The 20,597-nt window shown below is 56.5% G+C and overlaps 1 protein-coding gene across 2 annotated transcripts in view; it reads left to right on the top strand.

The window, feature by feature from the left end:
* The window catches only part of SHANK3 (SH3 and multiple ankyrin repeat domains 3), a 229,464-nt gene that overhangs the window by 155,198 nt on the left and 53,669 nt on the right, over window positions 1–20,597 (top strand). Inside the window, exons 5-9 of one of the 2 annotated variants that reach the window (XM_032795035.2) lie at window positions 1,485–1,620; window positions 5,935–6,015; window positions 9,713–9,736; window positions 14,819–14,946; window positions 16,411–16,516. In XM_032795035.2, coding sequence (XP_032650926.1) covers window positions 1,485–1,620; window positions 5,935–6,015; window positions 9,713–9,736; window positions 14,819–14,946; window positions 16,411–16,516 — 475 coding nt within the window. The remainder of the gene's footprint in view (window positions 1–1,484; window positions 1,621–5,934; window positions 6,016–9,712; window positions 9,737–14,818; window positions 14,947–16,410; window positions 16,517–20,597) is intronic. The other variant, XM_032795036.2, reaches the window with a different exon arrangement.

Below are 20,597 nucleotides of genomic sequence, written 5' to 3' on the forward strand. Positions count from 1 at the left end.
CATGTGCACAAGGGGGCAGAATGAATGTTGCACAGGCAACATAAACTGGCTTGATTTCGCAACCGTAATACTGTTCTTTTATCATACAGATTTTCTTTTTAAAAATGTGTTTTGTTTCAATTCTATTACCAATAGATAAAGTGTCAACCGTCCTCATCTGCCCGCCATGTAGACCCCGTTAATGAACTCACTAGTGGCTCTTGGAGTATATGGCACTTTTCATCAGTAGCTGTCAAAGCACTTTACAAAAGTGGGTCCTCAGTGGTGTCCAACCTCTGTGTTGCAAAGGAGGTAACTGAGTCACAAGGAGCTTGAGGCCAGCACTTCCAAGCAAAGTGCCTAGAGCTGGGCATACTGATCCAGGCTTAGGCGCCTAGATCTGTGCTCTGATTTTCAAAGGCGCTGTGCACCTCCACATACAAAGGTTCCTGTGCCCAGCACCTCTCAAATTCAGGCCACTTGTTTAAGTGACTAACGGGTGCCTGATTTTTTCATTTCTTCCATTTCATGCTAGTCTACATCATATTGCATGTCATGAGGCCTCGGATCATAATCAGACTCTTTATGGCCCAAGAAGTCTTTAAAAAGCTGGATACCAGCACTAGAAACTGGGTGAAGAATGATACCTAACATGTCACCTACTGATTGCTGAAGAGATTTACCAAACATGCTGATAAGGAAGGAAATTCTGGGGAATTAAACTCAGGGCTAGAAACCCAAAATTCCTGGGTTCTCCTTTAAGTGATTGTCCATACACGTATTCCACTTATGGTGCATGTGCTTCCCATGTGCCAGAGGTCAGAGTTGTTTGCCCAGCAATGTCCAGCGTGGCCACAGATATTACAGTTCATTACTGTGCCTGTTGGTGTCACAGTAGTAGATTGTTCAGAGTAGGTTCCTTTTTACCAGCAGACTGCTTATTTTTCTTCCTGGTACCAGCATGCCTAGTTCTAAGTCTCCTGATTTCAAACACTGGCCCTTATGTTCGGGGAAGTCGTCATCCATGGTAAATGTGCGATATGTAAGTCATTTACGCCTAGGTCCTGACAGGGAGGCCCATCTCCAGATATTTCTAATGGACACATCAATGAGACAGGCTTTGGCCCCCAGGTCATTTGACCCCACTGTACACGAGCTGACTGTATCTGAGTGCTTTTATTAGCATGGTCTCTGCAACATCTGAAAGCCCATCAGCTGTGGCTTCAGACCTGACCCTGACTCCCTCTGTGATCTTGGACAGTTCACGTCACCTGTCAGCCTCAGTTTCCCCATCTGTTAACTATTAACTACAGAGCAGTAAAGAGGCTCTGTGCAGGTGACCTGGGTTTCCTGTCCCCGACCCTGCTTCCTGATACACACACATCACCAGTGTGCTCTGCAAGTTCAGAACACAGCCTGGGACCCCTAAGCCCCCTTTGTCCATGCTGCCTGCTTGCTGTGGTCTGGGCAGCGCTTGTGCTGATCAGTGTCTCTTTGTGTCCCAGGTGAATGGTGTGAATGTGGTAAAGGTAGGGCACAAGCAAGTGGTGTCGCTGATCCGGCAGGGAGGAAACCACCTGGTGATGAAAGTCGTCTCCGTCAGCCGCAAGCCAGAATCAGAAGACGTCGTCCGAAAGAAGGGTAGGTGTGGAATGGCCTGGTGTTTCTGAGCAGTAAACAAGTGAGCTCCGTCTCATTGTGCAGGTTGTCCCCCCGGTTCAGCCTAGTCATTTGTTATGCTGGGTTCAGTCTCCCACCAGCCCAAGCTCTCGGTACCTCTGGAAGCCTTTCTCTGCTGGCAGGGCCTGTTATCCTGCTGGCCCGGCTCAGCTGCCTCTTCCTCTGGGGCCCTTACCTCACCAGCCCAGCTCATTTAACCCGGGGGGAGCTGGCTAACCACTGAATTGAACCTCCAGAGCTAAAAGCGTGAGTGGCTGCAGTGTGTGCTGTAGATCTGTGCCCCTGATGCAGGCACCATAACCACTCGGATCCTCGCGAGATGGCACAGCGTGGGCCTTGGACCCGTGGATGATTCTTTGCCACTCATTACCCCGGGCCTGTTTACTGCCCTGGACCAGCCCAGCGAAGGTGAGAGCGGCTGCCTGCTGCTTTCTGGTGACAGGAGACTGGCTCCTGTCTGTGAAGCTAGACAGGGGTTTCACAGCAACAGTGGGATGGAAGTGAAGGTGAGTGGCTCTCCAGGTGCAGCCTGAGCTAAACCAGGCCGGAGGTGCTTACCAGCAGCGAGGCCAGCCAGCCTGCGCAGACACTTCTGGGATGCATTTAGCACAGGAGACACTGCAGCACGCAGCACAGGCCTGTGGGCACCACGTCGGCCAGAGCACTGGACTGCGCGAAGCAGGATAAGGTGTCTCAGCACAGGATAAGTCTCAGGCTGGTGGCTCCGGCCAGGACAGAATGAACAGCGTATCAGAGACCAGTGGTACTGGGAACCCCGGGCTCAGGATGGCACGTTCAGGGCTTCCCCTTGGGCTGAGAGAACCACCTGGACTCTGGCTCTGTAGGGCATTCTGAAGTGCCCCCTCTAGCTTCTGCCAGGCCAGGCCCTCCACTGTTCACCAAGAGATCGAGGACTGGAATCTCCACTCAGAGCTCAGGGGAATTAGGGGAGGGGGGCCACAGGGAGCCAGGCGTGGCTTCCTTATTCTGAACCACGGAGGCCCTTAGGCCCTGTAGCTAATGGAGGACAGGGCAGAGCCCCTTTTCCCTGTGCCTCACCCCTTTCACGGACCTTGGGGTGCCTGGCAGCTTTATGCAGGGGAATTATTCGCAGACCATCTACGTAAGCAGCTGTAGAGGACTGGAGAATTTAGCCCTGAGTTTATAGGCTTTTCTTGGCAAGGTGTTGCACCCACAGGCCACCCAGCATGGACCCAAAGACACGGGAGGCTTTGGCAATTCCCAGGCTCTGTGCAGGAGGAGCTCTTTGCAAAGTGCTTGTCAGGAGAAGGGAATTTTTTCTGGTTTCTGGCACAGCTCCTGCCATCTAGAGGTTTTCCCAGTCTGGCCAAAGGGGCTTTTCTTCAAGGATGGAGAGATTCCAGGAGTGGATTGTGCCCCTGGCCTGGAGTGGGAGGTGCCAGGTGCGGCTCATGCCCCCAGCCCCGAGGGAGAGGTACTGGGTGGAGTTCGTGCCCCCGGCCTGCATGGGGGGTGCCGGGTGGGGATCGTGCCCTTGGCCTGGAAGAGGAGGTGCAGATCACGTCCCCGGGACAGAGGGGAGATTCCAGGTGAGGGTCGTGCCCCTGGCCCGCAGGGGGAGGTGCTGGGTGGGGGTCGTGCCCCTGACCCACAGGGAGAGGTGCCAGGTGGGAGTCGTGCCTCTGGCTGCAGGGAGAGGTGCCGGGTGGGGGTCGTGCCTCTGGCCCACAGGAGGAGGTGCTGGGTGGGGCTCATCCCCCTGGCCCTCAGGGGGAGGTACTGGGTGGGGTTCGTGCCCCTGGCCGACAAAGGGAGGTGCTGGGTGGGGCTCGTGCCCCTGGCCCGCAGGGGGAGGTGCTGGGTGGGGTTCGTGCCCCCGGCCCGCAGGGGGAGGTACTGGGTGGGGCTCGTGCCCCTGGCCGGCAAAGGGAGGTGCTGGGTGGGGCTCGTTCCCCTGGCCCGCAGGGGGAGGTGCTGGGTGAGGTTCGTGCCCCCGGTCCGCAGGGGGAGGTACTGGGTGGGGCTTGTGCCCCTGGCCGGCAAAGGGAGGTGCTGGGTGGGGTTCGTGCCCCTGGCCCGCAAGGGGAGGTGCCGGGTGCAGATTCTCTCCTGCTCTGAGCCAGGGAGGTGTCTGGGGCACATGGAGCATTGGGAGGCTGTTAGAGGAGGAGGGTGATTGCAGGGGAGAGGCCCCTCTTTCCCCCAGGTGTGGGACCCGCATGGACCTTCCAGCCAGCAGCAGCTCCCTGGGGAGGTTCTGAGCAATCTGATCCCCTGGCAGCCAGGCCAAGGGGAGGCAGCTGCCAGCGCAGGTGGTGGACCGGGGGGCAGGTCAGAGCGAGTGCTGGTTTAGCAGTCAGGGGCTGTGTGGCGAAGGAGCCGGGGCGCGGAGCCTGTTCTGGTGTGGAGCGTGGCTGGGCGCCAGGCGCTGAGGGAAAGGGAGGACTGAGGCTCTTGGAAAGCAAGACACGAGGAGAGGGGGAGGGAGGCAGCTCTGCGCTGACACTAAGAGCTGTAATTATATTGTCACTGCTCGAGAGCACGAGTCGTGGGAAAGACTGAGGCTCAGGAGCTGGTGCTGGGATCTCTGCCGGGGCCGCTTCCACCTCCTCTTCCCACGCCTCCAGCCTCTTCTTCCTCTGCTCTCCGACACCAGCTTCCTCCCCAGGCCTGCTGTGGGACCCTACCTCAGGCTGGCAGCGGCTGCTAGGAACCGGACACCTGCTCTTTCTAGCAGAGTGTATGTGGGCTGGCACCCGGGTCCTGGCATTCACCGAGCCAGCTGGTACCCGAGCGCTAGCCTCACCGAGCTGGCTGGCACCCGGATCCTGGCATTCACCGAGCCGGCTGGCATCCAGGTCCTGGCCTCACTGAGCCGGCTGGCATCCGGGTCCTGGCGTTCACCGAGCCGGCTGGCATCCGGGTCCTGGCCTCACCGAACTGGCTGGTACCCGGGTCCTGGCGTTCACTAAGCCGGCTGGCATCCCGGTCCTAGCATTCACCGAGCCAGCTGGTACCCGGGCCCTGACCTCACTGAGCCGGCTGGTACCCGGGTCCTGGCCTCACCGAGCCGGCTGGTACCCGGGTCCTGGCATTCACCGAGCCGGCTGGCATCTGGGTCCTGGCATTCACCGAGCCGGCTGGTACCTGGGCCCTGGCCTTACCAAGCCGGCTGGCACCTGCGCCCTGGCAGGCTCCCCTTGGCTGGAGGAAGATTGCTTCTGCAAGGCTCCGATTGCCCAGAGGCCCAGGCCGCTGTGTCCCCCGCCGCAGAGCTCTGGCCGTGCTGCCCTCCTCTCCTCCCGGCCTGGGTCTGCCTGTTTTCCTGGCTAATGGAGGTCTGTGTGGGAACAGCGTTTTCCGCCTGAATCCGCCCCTGTTGGGGTCTCTGATGCAGGCAGCTCGGCACCAGCCTGAAGCTCTGGTTCCCATGGTAACGCCTGAGCGTTGAATCCTGCATTGTTCCAGCCGAGCAGGCGAGGAGGAGGCACCTGAAGTGAAGAGGAAAAGCCTTCAACTCGTCTCCACTCCCGTGAGCCCATGGCATGGCACCTCTCTCTGGCAGACCCACCGGCGGGCCTGGCTAGGGAGCCCCTCTCCCCAGCCCTGCCCCTCGCCACAGCACCCACTGCTCGTGGGCTTTGCCACATGCGCCACGTGGCCCCTCCGCTTGGCACAGAGACGTCAATCTCCAGCCCTTTGCTGGGGCCCTGACACCGCAGCCGGGCCTGGATCCAGCCTGAGTTCAGAGACGGGGCGAGGTGGGCTCTGGGCACTGCAGGATAGACACCCCCCAGGAGCAGGGGAGTGAGAGGCTGAGAGCCTGGACTCTGTCCCCCTCTCCCACCCTCCGCCCATGGCATGCACGGAGGGGAAGCAGCCAGCCAAGCTGTTTGCCGAGTCACACAGGCAGCCAGCTGCCTGAGGGTGAATTTGAGAGAGAGGCTTTCACAACCTGAGCATCTCCTGGCACTTCAGGGGTGCGAGCAGCCCAGGGACCATGGCTTGGACTCTCGCATGCTGAGGGTCTGTGATCACCTGGGCACAGGACACTCCCTTGCAGACCTCAGCCCCTCAGTCCCGGGGCTGCCCTGTGCCCTTGGGAGCCTGTGACTGGGACAATGAAGAAGTTTGCTTCCACACGCAGCCTTAATAAGATTCTGCAGCAGTGCGACTCCTCGTCCCGCGAGTACGAGGAGATCCAGGCTGTGGAGAAGAAGTGGCACCTGCACTTGGCCACTCCTCGCAAGTTCCTGGACAAGAAGTGCAAAATACCATCTCTCTTCCTTTCAGCCCCGCCGCCTCCCAAAAGAGCCCCCAGCACCACCCTGACGCTGCGCTCCAAGTCCATGACGGCCGAGCTGGAGGAACTAGGTAAGCAAGGGGCACGGGGGCAGCCGCAGGAATGCCAAGCTGCATGAGGAGCATGTGCAGGACATGGAAAGTGCAGGGACACGCCCAGCAGGGAGCCACATGCAACACACGCTTCCCGGGGCGGAGGGGTGCAGGGGGGAGCTTGAAGGGACACATGCACCACTCCACACACGGAAGTTTCTGCATTGCTTGGTCCTGTGCAAAGCGTCACTGCTACCAGCGCAGACGAGCCAGCAGGAGCAGAAAACCTGCGCAGAACCACCCGATCCCCGGCGCCTGCACTGCTCGGGCTCGGGGGTGGGGCCCTCCAAGAGTGCTTCCAGGCAGCCGCGCATCCCCCCAGCTTGCACATGTGCTGTTCCCAGCAGTCCCCACCCCCTGTATTTGTCTTCTGCCTTCCTGCCCCTCCAGGGGGACCCCACCTGCTTCTGGGGGTTACCACGGAGCCCGCCTCCCCCCACCCACTTCCTGGGGTCACCACAGAGCACCCCTCCCCCTAATTCCTGGGGGTCACCACAGAGCCCCCCTCCCCGTTTCCTGGGGTCACTACAGAGCCCCTCTCACTTCTGGGGGTCACCATGTAGCCCCCCACCCCCCACTTCCTGGGGTCACCACAGAGCCCCCCTCCCCCACCCACTTCCTGGGGTCACCACAGATCCCCCTCTTCCCCCCAGTTGCTGGAGTCACCACAGAGACCCCCTCCCCCTAATTCCTGGGGGTCACCACAGAGCCCCCCTCCCCGCCACTTCTGGATGTCATCATGGACCCTCCCTCTCCCCCCCCGGTTCCTGGGGAAACCTCAGACCTCCCCCTTCCCAGCCTGCTTCCAAGTGCTCCAGGGAGACCCCAAGCGCTTCCCATCCGTCCTCGTGGAGCCCTCACCGATTCCAGGAGCTCAGACATTCCTGCAGAGGCCCCTGATCCCATGGCCGCCTACCGTCCCCCTGCACACACTTCCACGTGTGTCAGGGCTTCCCCAGCCTGCGGGGGTCACAGTTTGTTTCCTATGCGTAGAAATGATCCCGTTCCAAGCCAGAGTCTGCCCAGTGCCCTGCGGGGCAGCTCCAGCGGTGCCTTCCTGGGATGTGCACGTTGGCTGGGTCAGAGACACGGGGCAGGGCCGTGGGCCTGTGCAGGTGCTAGCTAGCCGCAGGCACCAGAGGTAGTGAGGAGTCCCCTTACCCCTGTGCCCCCAGTTGTGTTGCACGCCCATTTGGCACGAAGGATGGGTGCTGTTCAGGGGCCCGGGGCTGGAACCGAGGCGCCTGCTGAGCTCTGGAGCCAGGAGCTCTGGGTGGAGGAATGTGTCACAGTACCTGCCTGCCCCGGGCCTGGCTCATCGTTGTCTGGACACTGAAACGTAGTGATGTGTCCACCGCTGCCTCTCTGAGCATCCCGCAGTGGGGGGAGAGATACTGGGGTGGGGAGGGTCTCCCTGTCCCAGCCCCTCCCTCTAGCATGGCTTTCTCACCCAGCTGTGCCCGTGGCTGGCTTTACACTGGCCCTGCTTCCTTGCCCCCGCCAGGGGAAGCGCTGGGTTTGAACAGCCTCTGGCCAGTCCGGGGCGTCTTCTCTTTCTTGCTTTTCCCTTTGAACATGTGGGCCACAGCTGCTCAGTGTTGGTGGTCACAGGATTCTGCCCCAGCCTCCTGCTCTCACAGGCCTTCTGATTAACTTGATGAGGGTCCCTGAGGATGGTGAATGCACACTGACAGTGCGGAGCTGGGCCCACGGCAGGCCGTCATCGGAGACTGGCGTGTTCCGTGCGTGTGCACTGCTCTCGCACGTTGATGGGGACACGCCAGCCTAGGCACTCGCCCAGCAAGTCCCTGTGCACACACACAGGATGGGCACGCAAATGTGTACTTACACCTGTGTGAGGGCAGGCACAGCTCTCTGTGCATGGGGGGTGCAGACTCACAGCATGGAAAGGGAAGTCCCCAGAAAGGCAGGAATTGTCTCTCTGTGCGGGGAGATATAGGGAGAGTCCCTGCTCTGATCTCCCTGAGGGATCATTGACAGCCAGTCCCTCCATCAGGCCTCAGGGCAGAAGGAGGGGGGAGGTTAGGGGCTGGTCTCTGTGCCCCCACCTCTCCCGGGGGGGAGGTTAAGGGCTGGTCTCTGTCCCCCCACCTCTCCCGGGGGGGAGGTTAAGGGCTGATCTCTGTCCCCCCACCTCTCCCAGGGGGGGAGGTTAAGGGCTGGTCTCTGTCCTCCCACCTCTCCCGGGGGGGAGGTTAAGGGCTGGTCTCTGTCCCCCGCCCCTCCCAGGGGGGAGGTTAGGGGCTGATCTCTGTCCCCCCAACTCTCCCAGGGGGGTTAGTGGCTGGTCTCTGTCCCCCCACCTCTCCCGGGGGGAGGTTAAGGGCTGGTTTCTGTCACCCCACCTCTCCCGGGGAGGGGAGGTTAAGGGCTGGTCTCTGTCCCTCCACCTCTCCTGGGGGGGGAGGTTAAGGGCTGGTCTCTGTCCCTCCACCTCTCCTGGGGGGGGGAGGTTAAGGGCTGGTCTCTGTCCCCCCACCTCTCCCGGGGGGAGGTTAAGGGCTGGTCTCTGTCCCCCCCCTCTCCCGGGGGGGGGAGGTTAAGGGCTGGTCTCTGTCCCCCCACCTCTTCTGGGGGGGAAGTTAAGGGCTGGTCTCTGTCCCCCCACCTCTCCCGGGGGGGAGGTTAAGGGCTGATCTCTGTCCCCCCACCTCTCCCGGGGGGGAGGTTAAGGGCTGATCTCTGTCCCCCCACCTCTCCCAAGGGGGAGGTTAAGGCTGGTCTCTGTCCCCCCACCTCTCCCAGGGGGGAGGTTAAGGGCTGGTTTCTGTCCCCCCACCTCTCCCAGGGGGGAGGTTAAGGGCTGGTCTCTGTCCCCCCACATCTCCCGGGGGAGAGGTTAAGGGCTGGTCTCTGTCCTCCCACCTTTCCCAGCAGGGGTTAGGAGCTCGTCTCTGTCCCCCCACCTCTCCCGGGGGGGGTGGGGGGGGTTAGGAGCTGGTCTCTGCCCTGGGTCTCACAGATCAGTCCGTGTACCCAAGGGGAGTGCCCCTGATGGGGGGGCGCACTCTCCTTTGCACCCTCTGGGCCGCTCGTGGGTACTGTGACCATTTCAGCCCAATGGAGAAAGGTAGATTCCTCGTGAGCCCCCATGAGCAGTGGGGGCTAAAGTCACCTCCCTCCGAGAGGCCTTTCTTGGTGTTTGTCTTCTCCAGGACCCTGTCCAGGCCTCCCTCCACTTCTCTTCTGCCATCCTCTCTCCTTCTGGGCTAGCGCTGGCCAGAGAGGGCTGGGCTCAGGTCTGCCTGGGCATGAGGGTGGGACATGGGAGAGTCGGCCTGGCCTCATGTCCTGTCGTGCTGCGCGTCGCGCTGCCACACCATGGCCCTCCCACTCCCACGGAGGGGCTGCAAAGAGCCCCATTATCATGTGCTGGCCCCACGCTGGAGACGTGAGCATGGGTCAGACCCCTGGGCTGTCCGAGCCCTGATACACTGCGCGCCCCATTGCAGAAGCTAGGAGGTAAGTGCATGGAGAGCCGCCCCTTGCCTGGCCAGAGCAGGGTTCCTGCCAGGTGGGCCCAATGGGCCCCCGGGGGTTGAGAAGCTGGGAGCGTGCGGCAGAGTAGGGAGGGCAGCTGGCGAGGAGTGAGCGGGACCGGGAGCAGGGACTGTGCATGCCATTCATGTCCTGTGTTCTGTTTCTTCATTCCAAGCCTCGATGCGGAGGAGAAAAGGGGGTGAGTGAAACTGCCCAGCCTGGGAGCTCGTCCCATCCCTGCTGAACCCCACAACTTCCCTGGCTTTCATCCCCCCAGAAACCCCTTGCTCCTCCCCCCATCCCTTCAGAAAGTGGGTCAGGGCTGCCCCACCCTCAGGGCTAAACACACCTCAGTTCTCCACAGGGCTGAGGTTCCCATGCACGACAACAGAGCAGAGTGCAACAGCAGAGAGGTCACTAGTCCCTTGACCAGATGCTCAGAACGGGGAATTCCCTTGTCAGCTAGATTCCCAGAATCCCAGGCCCTGGTCCTTCCCTGCCTTATGTCATTCATGCCTGCGCAGGGTGGGGGTAAAGCTGATAAGCCACAATCTTCCATTGGCTTCAGTTTGCTTTGTGCCTGGCCTGTGGCCCAGCGAAACCAGCCCCTGAAGGATCATCATGCATAGGGGACCATTGGGTGCTACCCCGTCCTGGCCCCTGGAACTCACAGCTGGATGAAATAATGACCACTAACCTGGCCACACTGACTACTAGGTGCAAACCCTCTGCCTTGCCTGCATGGACAGGTCGGCAGGGCGAGGCCCATCCCATCCCATGGTGCTGCATTTCTGTGCGCTGACACCCCAAGCCCTGGAGGGAGGCAGGCAACAGGCGTGGGGCTGGAGCGGGAGGATGTTACCAAATCTCCAGCTCTTCTGGAAGTTTGGTGCCAGCTGTAATGGTGACAAAGGTAGAACTCTGCTGCTGCAGCAGGAATGTAGAGCAACCTGATGTGGGGGACCAACACCCCCTCTCCTTCCCTGCGAGGGAGGGGCAAGCCAAGCACCAGGGAGATGCCCAGTCTTGGTCACAAGTACAGAAATTGGGGTGCCCTTGAGTATCCCCCCTGACTTTCAGCTGGGCCAGAGAGGAAGAGGGGATGCACAGAGAGGGAAAGGCTGTTTAAAGGGGATCCCTGGGAGGACAGGGAGGAAAATGAGGACATTGAGTTGCTGTTTGGTAACGCTCAGCTCTGTTAGCTGGGGAAATGTCCCTCTGGGCAGGAGCGGGGGAGCCCGTCTCCTGGGATCTCCATGGAACTAGCTGGGGCGCTGCCTTGGCGGATGTTCTCGGCTGCAGGGCACACGCGAGGCGTGACTTCATGGGGCTTTTCTAGCTCGTGCCAGGGCACCACAGAGGCATGTGGCTGTTAATGACAGTTCTCTCCTCCCACTCTCATGGCACCACCGAACTGTAATTCATTACAGGAGATTTGGAAAGACAACTATGATGCTTCCCGGGCACTCAGGCCCGCGAGGCATCTGGCTACCCCCCGCTCTGAACGTAAGGGAGTCTTGTCAGTTCCTGCCAGCAGTCAGCTCCCCGACCCTAATGGCCATGAGCAACACAAGCACTTCCCTCCCAGGCCACGCAGCTCCAATGTCCCTTGTGCAGGCTACCACCAGACACTCCTCTCCTGCAAGTGCTCCAAGCAGCTCCTGCACGGCCCAGCCCCGACCCACAAGCCGCTCACGGAATTGCCGGTCCTGCTGTTCCCAAAGGAACACAACACAACAGCTTATGTGTGGCACCTGGATCACAGCCCCGCTTACCACAAAGCATCTACATTATGTTTAGTTAACAAAAGTCCAAGTCGTATGATAGCAAAGGGGATATTGGAAACGAAGGGTTGTCCAGTAAGGTCCTACTCGCCCCAAAGGCCTTCTCACAGCGTCTTTCACCAGGATGGCTGAGACCCTTCCTTCATTGGCTCAAACCCCCTGGCAGTTCCCCCCCCCCCCCCATGAAGGGTGCCAGGGTGTCTTTCTGTACCCTGGATATGTCAGCCCAGACCACTGAGCTTCACCTAAAAACAGGGTACCCTGCCTCCTGCCATTTACCTCTTCCTGTTAATTTTCCTTCCAAAGACCCCTATTTGACTCAGTGAGAGAATAGACTTCTATTGTAAGCCACACAACATGCAATGGCTAGCCAGGGAGATGTGTGACTCCTGTCTGGAGACGTCTGTCTCAAAGCACACTGCCTCCGAGAGACCTGCCATTAATGACAGAATGTCCAGTAGATACAGGGATCTCCTTACGTACTGCCTGCATGTGCGCCACAAAGGTCTGGAGATGTCTGTCTCAAAGCACGCTGCCTCCGAGAGACCTGCCGTTAACGACGAGGCCTCAGGAACAGAATGTCCAGTAGATACAGGGATCTCCTTATGTACTGCCTGCATGCGTGCCACAAAGGTTATGCCAGCCAATACAGCTTGGCATGGGACTATTTTTTAATCCCGCTCCTGTCCCACCTGCAATACCCACTCACACTCCTCCTCGCTCCCGCATTGCCTCTTGCATTTTTATCCCACTCCCAGCTGCCAAAACCTTGGATCCCACAAATCCCGCAAGAGAGACAGATTCCCCCATGCTACTAACAAAACAAAAACACCCAAATACGTTAATACGAATTCAAACACAATTTTTACCACTAAAAGAATAAAACAAATCTTGCGTAAACCAGGTAAAAAAGGTACTTTAACTCCTATTATAATAGACATCAAATTGCTTTCTATCCCTCGCTTAAATTTTAAGTATTAAACCCTTTATTTGAAAAACAAAGAAAAGCTTTCTTTCCATTGCTGAAATTCCATTTGTGACAAACTGACGAGATTTAGTGTTTTCCCGGAAATCACCACAGGCTGGAGGTTTTGCCCACCCAGTCCCGCCTCCAACAAAGTACATTTTACCTGATCCCGCTTTTGTGGCAGTGGGGCCTGCGGGATCTCAGTCCCCCTGCAGGGCTCTACAGCCCAGCTTCAGTCAAGAGCTTACCTGATGCTTGGGTGAACTAGAATGTACATACCAGAGCCCGGGGAGCCCTGTGAACCTCTGCCACTTGCTATCAAGAGGCCCTTGGGTCACAGGGACAAAGCCCGGACTTGAATCGGGCTTTCCCGGTGGGAGTGCCCAGGGCTCAGAGCCTCACTGTCATATTGCTCGTGTCATCAGCCCCAGCATTGTACCCTCGCAGGTGCTAGGGACGCCAATGAGGCACATTTCCAATCTCCTCAGTTCAGCAGAGAGCTTGACGCATGGCCCATTCTCTCCTGCTGTCTTCTGGTGTTCCGCTTTGTGCAGCCGTAGAGGGGGCATTTGCTGTCCTGTCCACTGGCCAGCCCTGCAGATGGTTTGGCTCATGCCAGGAGGGGCCAGTGGAGAGTCACCGGGGCTCAGTGGGTGGGGCTGTGCACAACATTCCTGCCGTGACTCTGCGGCTGTTGAGATGGGCACAGTGCCTGGTCCTGGCTGTCCCCACAGAAAGTGTAGTTCCAGCATGCGGAGAGAGGCGCTAAATCGGAGTTGCACGGCTGTCTTCTGGGGTGGGCCGCCCACCTCAGGCTCGTCCAGGCCAAGTCCTTGGCTTTCAGATGTTCTGGAGCTGCCTGTGTCCGCCACCCCAGAGAGGCATTGCACATGGCCAGTGCCTCCCATCCCATCAGTCTCTGGCTCCTGACTACTCTCTCCATCTGTCAGGCAGTGGCACCAGGGGTCTGCCCCAGAGAGTTTGCAGTTGGGTGACCAGCCCAGCAGCTCCTCAAGCTTCCACACCTGTGGAAAACTAGAGCTGTGGTCCTGTGCCCCCCCCAACCTCCCTCTCCCAAGCTGGAGTGGGAGTGGAGCAGTGGTTCCAGTGAGCAGGGGGAGGATGCAGACAGGGGGAAGGGGCCCAGGCTGGACAGGAGCAGGGGCGGGGCCAGGAGCAAAGCTGGGTGGCACTCCTTGCCTGCCCCTATGGGGGCTGGGCCGGGCCCCATCCATGCTCCCCCAAATGGAGTACACCCCACAGTTTGGGGACCTCTGACCTAAAGGCTCTGTGCCACGGACACCCCATGTCTTGTCATCATGGCATGCCAATGCTCATTGGGGGCAGAGGGGGCATGAGTTCTAAAGCGTAGCGACATGCTGTGCAGGGACTCACCTGCATGGCCCCCACTGGTGCAAACTGTAAGGCAGCTCTGATTCACTAGTGCAGACGGCTGCACCAGGTAGACAAGGCCTCCGGGACTGAGCTGTGTTCATGGAGAGATGGCAGTCTCCCTGGAGTCAAGGTGGTGAGTAGTTTTCAGGCAAACTTAGTCTGAAGCTCTCTGCCTGAGATGGCAGCTGTGGTCGCTACTGGCAGAGGATTCATGGGTTTGATTGCTGTCACGGTCCCCACTGCAGACCGGATTGCTGGAAATTTGAGGGGTTTTCAAGTTTTCTCATTTTTCCCCCCATCTAAAAGCAAAAATTATTGGCCTAGCAATGCCAAATAATTTTTTGCTGCCCTCAGTGAGCACTGCTGCATTTGCCCGGCAAGTGCCTTCACTGTGGAGTTGTTCCATGTGCTTCTTTTGAACCTCTGAGCTGTCTGTGTTCTTTATAGATGCTGCAACCCTGACATTCAAAACTCTGCACCTTTCTTAAAGCTTCTGTTTGACTGGCCAGGCCTACAGAGCCTAGAGATCCAGGTTCAGCAGCCAGGCTGGACAGAGCCTAGACATTTATCCGTGCCACATGGGTGCTGGCCGAGCCTGGCAGTGCCACCTGGACAGTCAGTCTTTTCAATAGATGGATTTTTAAAATCTCAAGGCTGGCCTAGACGAAGGGCATCACTGGTAACCTAGGAAAAAGAACTGCAGCAACACTTGACAGTTAAAAAAGCAACCCAGTCTGGATGTTGGCCAGACAGAAATTGTAAATAAGGTGAAACTGTAGAAATTCCTGTTGTTTGGAAGGGCAACAATACAGATGTGGCCTGAGCAGTGCGTAGTGGAATGGGGCTGGGACATACTGGCTAATGCTGCCTTCACACATGAGCCCGTACCTGGATGTAATGTAGGCAAATAACTTAGGGTTGGGAGTGGGCAGTGCTTCATTAGGATTGCAGGACTTAGAGCAAAGGAGGAGAGTGAACAGAAGCTGCCATAAACTCCACCTGATCTGTAGCCCATCCCCAACTGCAGAGTTCAGACTGTCCCCTGCCACACACCCAAGGCTGGGTCTGCCCCAGGAAAGCTGCCTGGGAGTGGGGGGCCTTATTAACTGGATTGGCTTTATGTCTGAATTTCCAGAGAAACTGGATGAGATCTTGGCAGCAGCTGAGCCCTCACTGAGAGCAGACATTGTCGAAGCAGATTCCAGGGCAGCCACTGTGAAGCAACGACCCACGAGCCGGCGCATCACTCCAGCGGAGATCAGTGTGAGACAGGAGGGCATCTGAGCGTGGGAGGGGGTTCTGCTTACTGGCCTTCAGCAAGGACACAGAATGTTATGACAAGCATCTAGCTGTGGGGCAGCAGATGTGCAAAGGAGCCAGAGCAGGGAGAGGTTTTCTTGGGCTGGAATGGGGGTGGGTGGGTAGATCGGCTGAGAGGACATGGGTGGGCATAGTGAGTGGAGGGAGGCCAGAGGTTGCAGGGGAGATGGGGGAGTGGAGGGGAGGCAAGAGGTTGTAGGGGAGTTGTGAGGGGGAGAGGTTGCAGGGGAGATGGGGGATTGGAGGGGGAGAGAGGTTGCAAGGGAGATGGGGGAGCAGAGGGAAGGCCAGAGGTTGCAGGGGAGTTGGAGGGGGGAGAGGTTGCATGGGAGATGGAAGAGCAGAGGGGAGGCCAGAGGTTTCAGGGGAGATGGTGGAGCAGTGGGGGCCAGAATTTGCAGGGGAGATGGGAGAGCAGTGGGGGCCAGAGGTTGCAGGAGAGATGGGGGAGAGTTTGCAGGGGGCAGAGAGGCTGCAGGGGATCATGACAGGGAGATATCTGCAAAGCCAGTCGCAATGCTGGGTGTGATGGTGATGGACGGTGAGGCCACGCAGGTGACAGGGAGGGCAGTGCTCCAGGTCTGTGTGGAGTGAGAGCGCAGGCTGGCTGCAGCATGTCAGGGCACAAGGGGGTTGAGTCTGGTATTTAGGGAAGATGATAAAAGAGGGAAGACAGTCCGAGAGGTAATTGGAGCAGGAGTGAGGACTCAGGCTCCGGAGACAAGGCGGGACAGGACATTGGGACTGCTGGAGGACTCCGGATAAAAGAAGGGCAAGAGAGAAGTGCGAAGACTGAGGCAGTTTTAGATGGAGGATCTCAGTGTCTGGAGCAGACAGCGACACGGCTGAGGTGCTGGGGAAGCGCCATGTGCCCTCACTGCAGCGGGGTTGGGGTGTGGTAGTGCAGCGGTGAAATGGGCATGTGTGAGGGAGGGGCAGCTAATGGCTGAGGGTTCTGAGATGTTCTTGAGAGAGAAGAGAGTCAGAGACAGAGCTCGGGGGAGAGCGGGCCCCTGAGGCTGTGAGCTTTGCACCGTACATTCGCTGTAAGCTCTATGGATGGGGCTTCTTCCCATTACGCTCCAGGGGCTGCAGCCTGCTGCCAGTGAAGTCAGTGAGGCTTTGGCTGTCAGCCTCAGTGAGAGCCAAGAGGGAAGGGAACGCATGTCCCCTGGACTGCTATGTTAGTGAAGGGTCGCTGCCCCAGCTGTATGAAGGCCCCACTGCATCAGGGCACAGCACACACACAGCCAGAGACGGGCTTTGCCAGAGTTCCGGCCTGACCTCAGCGCCCCACTTGTCCTTCACACCACGTAGCAGAGTTGGACGGTGCTGTGGGTAAAGCTTTTGTTTCCATTCATGGAGTCCGGTGTCAGAGTGACGTTCCCATCTTTGTTTCTTTCCTAGTCGCTCTTCGAACGCCAGGGAATGGCCGCTCACTCGGGAGTTCTCCCAGGAGCCGAGAAACCCCACGTGTCCCTACGCAAAGGAATTCCCCGGACAAAATCTGTAGGTAAGGCAAACGAGGGGGCGGTCCGTTCGTAGAGACGGTGAGCTCTGGGAAGGGTCTGCTGCAGACTACGAGAGCTTCACGAGCCAGCAGATAACTCTCTGCCCTTCTCCAGCACCTTCCTTCCCAGGAGCTCAACAGCCTGGTCAGATACTAATGACTAAGAACTCACAGCCTTGCGGGAGGTAGGAAAATGTCAGCATCCCATTCACCAGGAAGCCAGGCCCAGGCATGAAATTACTGTGTGGTACAGTGGTGTCCGAAGGGCCCAGGGCCAGGCTTGAAGCCCTGTTGTGCTGCAAAGACGTTACAGTGAGGCTGCCTCTGTGGCTGACATGCGAAGGATGGACCGGGGACCTCCAGAGCTAAAACAGGAGTTGCTCCTGCTAGCACTGAAGGGGCTGTCACATCTCATCTCTGCTGTGGCTTGGCGCAGAGCGGGACCTGTAACCCACGTGCACCCCAACCCAAAGAGCATACAGTCTAGATCAGTGGGCCCCAAACTTTTAAGGACTGTGCCCCCCCCCCGATCCCTGTCCACACACATCCGCCTCCCTGGAGCCGGGGCCATAGTTGGAGGGTGGGGACACGGACGGGGTAAGGGGGCCAAGGCTGGGACTGCAGCTGGGCATGGGTCTGTGGCCAGGAGCAGGGCTGCACCCAGGGGCTGAGGCTGGGGGCGAGGGCAGATCCACAGACAAGCTGTGTTGGGGGCTGGTAACCGGGCCCGTGACCAGTTGCAGCTCTGTTCCTACTCTCCCCCTCAGTGTCGGCCCCAGGCCAGGAACAGAGACAGGGCCAGCAGCTGAAGCTGGGGGCTGGCGCAGGGCTGGGAGTGGAGCCATCCCAAGGCTGGGCACGGGGCTGGGAGCTGGGGATGCAGCTGGGGGAGGGATCAGAGCAGAGCTGGTGGCTGGGTGGTGGTCCCTCCCTGCCCCCACTGGGGGCTGTCCTGGGCCCCGCTGCACCCTCCTAGCCCCAAAGTTTGGGGACCTTTTCTCTGGATAGAGACCAAAGCAGACTCAGGCTATGGGGTACAACTCAGGAGCTAAGTGATCTGGGTGGTGGCAGGAGAAGCAGGTCAATTCCATGTCTGTTTTTGTTTTTTCTTGGTAATTGTAAATATATTTGTTTTATTTCTGTGCTAAACCCTTAGTTGTGGGGACTTGTGGGGGGCAGTCAGGTTTGGAGTGGGGAAGGGGAGAGGTTGTTTCATAAGAGAGAGAAGCTGAGGGGGAAGGAGGTGGGAAGGAGAGAGAGAAGAGTAGTGGATACTGACCCCTAGCATGTAACAGGGGTATTAACCTACAATAACCTTGATCCATCCCTGTGACTGGGGACAAGAGAGAAAGTTCTCTCTCTTACCAGCACCCCCGTGTGTTACGTCCTTATTTACATGCTGCCAGAAGAAAACATACTCTCTGGCAAAAATGGGAGCAGATGAACCACCAGAACCTCCCAGTCTGGAAAGGAGCCTGGCCGAAAATTGAAGGATGTGGTTGTAGCACTCCCACATTCTCCTGGAAGCAAGTTACATTGCAAAGAAATCCCGAGGATGCCTGGTTCAACAGGCGGAGAGAATCTACAGCGCATCCTCGTGGAGGCATGAGGAGAAGTGCAGATTGCTGGACAGAGCCATTTCCCATGTCAGATACCCTGTGTTCCACCCCCAGAGGGTCATGCAGGAAGGGCATGTTTGCTTTACGGGGAACCAGCTACACAGTGAAACCATTTCCAACCTGCGTAATATGCTAAGGCATGTCAGTTTGAGCAATTAAACAGTGGGCCAATTGGAGACTTATTGTGGTTTAATAACTAGCTCAAAGCAAGGTTATTGCAAGAAGTGGACTTGCCTTTGCCAGAAACAGAAGATATTTACAGGACGAGCAAAAACTGCTTCCCACCAGAAAGTGGTAACAAGTAGAGAATGACCTGCAGTGTATCCAGGTTTAAGGAAAGAATACAGAGGCCAGGTTTGTTTGCAGTAAATGTGGAAGCAATCACAACACTATGCTAAGGTATTCAGTATGCAGGCGGTGCAATGCAAAGCAGCCATTTTTTCAAAGTACATCTGACTCTGAATCACAAAGAAACACAAAACAAGTTGATGAGCATACAGCTAAAGGACAGAGCGATGATGATGATGATGAAGAAAACAGAATTCTCGGTTGGGTCCCATAAGATATTTACAAGGCAAGATTCTACAACTGATGGGGGTTGTTCAGCACTGGAAATAAATGAATGAAAAGTAAACTTCAATATAATCATAACAAGCTTTTACAGAATTAATTGTGACCACCCAACGTTAAAATAAAAAAAGGAGCTTCTTTCATTTAATGGACATGAAATTAACCCACATGGCAATGCCTCAGGGGAATGTTTATATAAGGACAGGTTCCACATGTTCCCATGCGAGCTTAGGTTGAAGAGCAGTATGCAAATATAGATGATCAAATGTGTATATAACTTGTCTGCAAAACAGGGTGCCACAGATATCTAAGAATTTGTTGAGGTGTTTAATAGACTGGTATGGAATAAGGATATAATACACCACGTTAGAGTAGGTCCTAAGGTGCCACCAAAAATACATGTATGAAGTACCATTTGCACTAAGAAAATGTAAAAGCTGAACTTGAATGGATGGTAAAATACGATATTGGAAGCAAATAAAGGTACCAGCTGATTGGGTTAAGAGTACAATCACCAGAATAAACCAAACTAGCCAAGGATTTGCATAGATCCAAAAGATTGGAATAAGGCCAGGTGAGATGCAGCACCATGAGAGGAGGCCACAGCTAGACTTCAGAATGCAAGAGTATTTTCAATTTTGAATGCAAGCCAAGACTTTTAGCAGGTCTGACTCGATAAAGGAAGCCCAAAACTGTGTGCCGTGAACTCTCCTTTTGGTAGATATATATTTTAGATTACTTCCTTTTGCAGTGGCCTCACCACCTGAGAACACCAAAGCATCATGCCTCAGATCTCTGGGGATCTGGGTGGGGTGGAACTACTTGCTGATTTGGTTAATTTTGGTTAAAAAAAAGATCAGTAATACATTGAGAGACTGTAAGGTTCTGCTCTGTGCCAAAGAAAATCTATTTAAAGTGAAGAAAAACAAATACCATATGGAGCTAAATCTGAGCACAACTGAGTAGGAACATAAGAGCCGCCACACTGGGTCAGACCAAAGGTCCATCGAGCCCAGTAAACTGTCTTCCAACAGTGGCCAATGCCAGGTGCTTCAGAGGGAATGAACAGAACAGGGAATCATCCCTTGTCCACTCCCAGTGTCTGGCAGCCAGAGGCTAGGGACACTCAGAGCATGGGGTTGTAGCCCTGACCATCTTGGCTATGGACCTATGCTCCATGAGTACAAGCCAAGAAGGGTGAAGGTACAAATGAGTGTGAATAGATACAAGGAGTGAAGCAACACGTGATTCCCGATGATCCTTAGTCCAAGGTTGGGACAGATGTATTTGAATTAAACAGGAATAATACTTTGTATTAGTGAGCTGCTACTCAGATTTGTGTGAATTCAGCCGTTTCGTGGCTCATCGAGTAGCAGTGTGTGCTGGCAATCACAAAGGCCTCACTCTGCATGGAATTCCAAGTGAGCTAGTAAGAGCTGTTAGCCACAGTCAGAAGTGTCTTATTGCAGAAATTCTCTTTGATCTCTCAGTCCAAGCCACCCTGGCAAGCCCATGCCATGCGCAGGCAAACATGTTACTGGAAAAAATAGTACAAAGAGCAACAAACTTGTTGATAAATAAAGAATCCTGGTGTGACGTTATTGATATAAACTGGGACCATATAGAACATGGGTTGCAACCAAGGTTCTGTAGTGGCATCAAATCCTATGTAAAGGGGGTCATATAAGGTGTCTAAGACCGAGTTACTGGTTATGATTATGCTGTCTGTATGTCTGTATCATTTTCGTAGTTGAAGTTATGAATATTGGCTGTGTACTGTCTGTATTTTAAATTGGTGCTGCAGTTCTGGGTGACACCCCAGACAAGTTGGTGTCAGCTCTGCTTAGCCTGCTTGATGGCCCATTAAGGACCATCAACTACACAATTGACCCATC

Source organism: Chelonoidis abingdonii, chromosome 1 (genome assembly GCF_003597395.2).
Source record: "Chelonoidis abingdonii isolate Lonesome George chromosome 1, CheloAbing_2.0, whole genome shotgun sequence".
NCBI lineage: Eukaryota > Metazoa > Chordata > Testudines > Testudinidae > Chelonoidis > Chelonoidis abingdonii.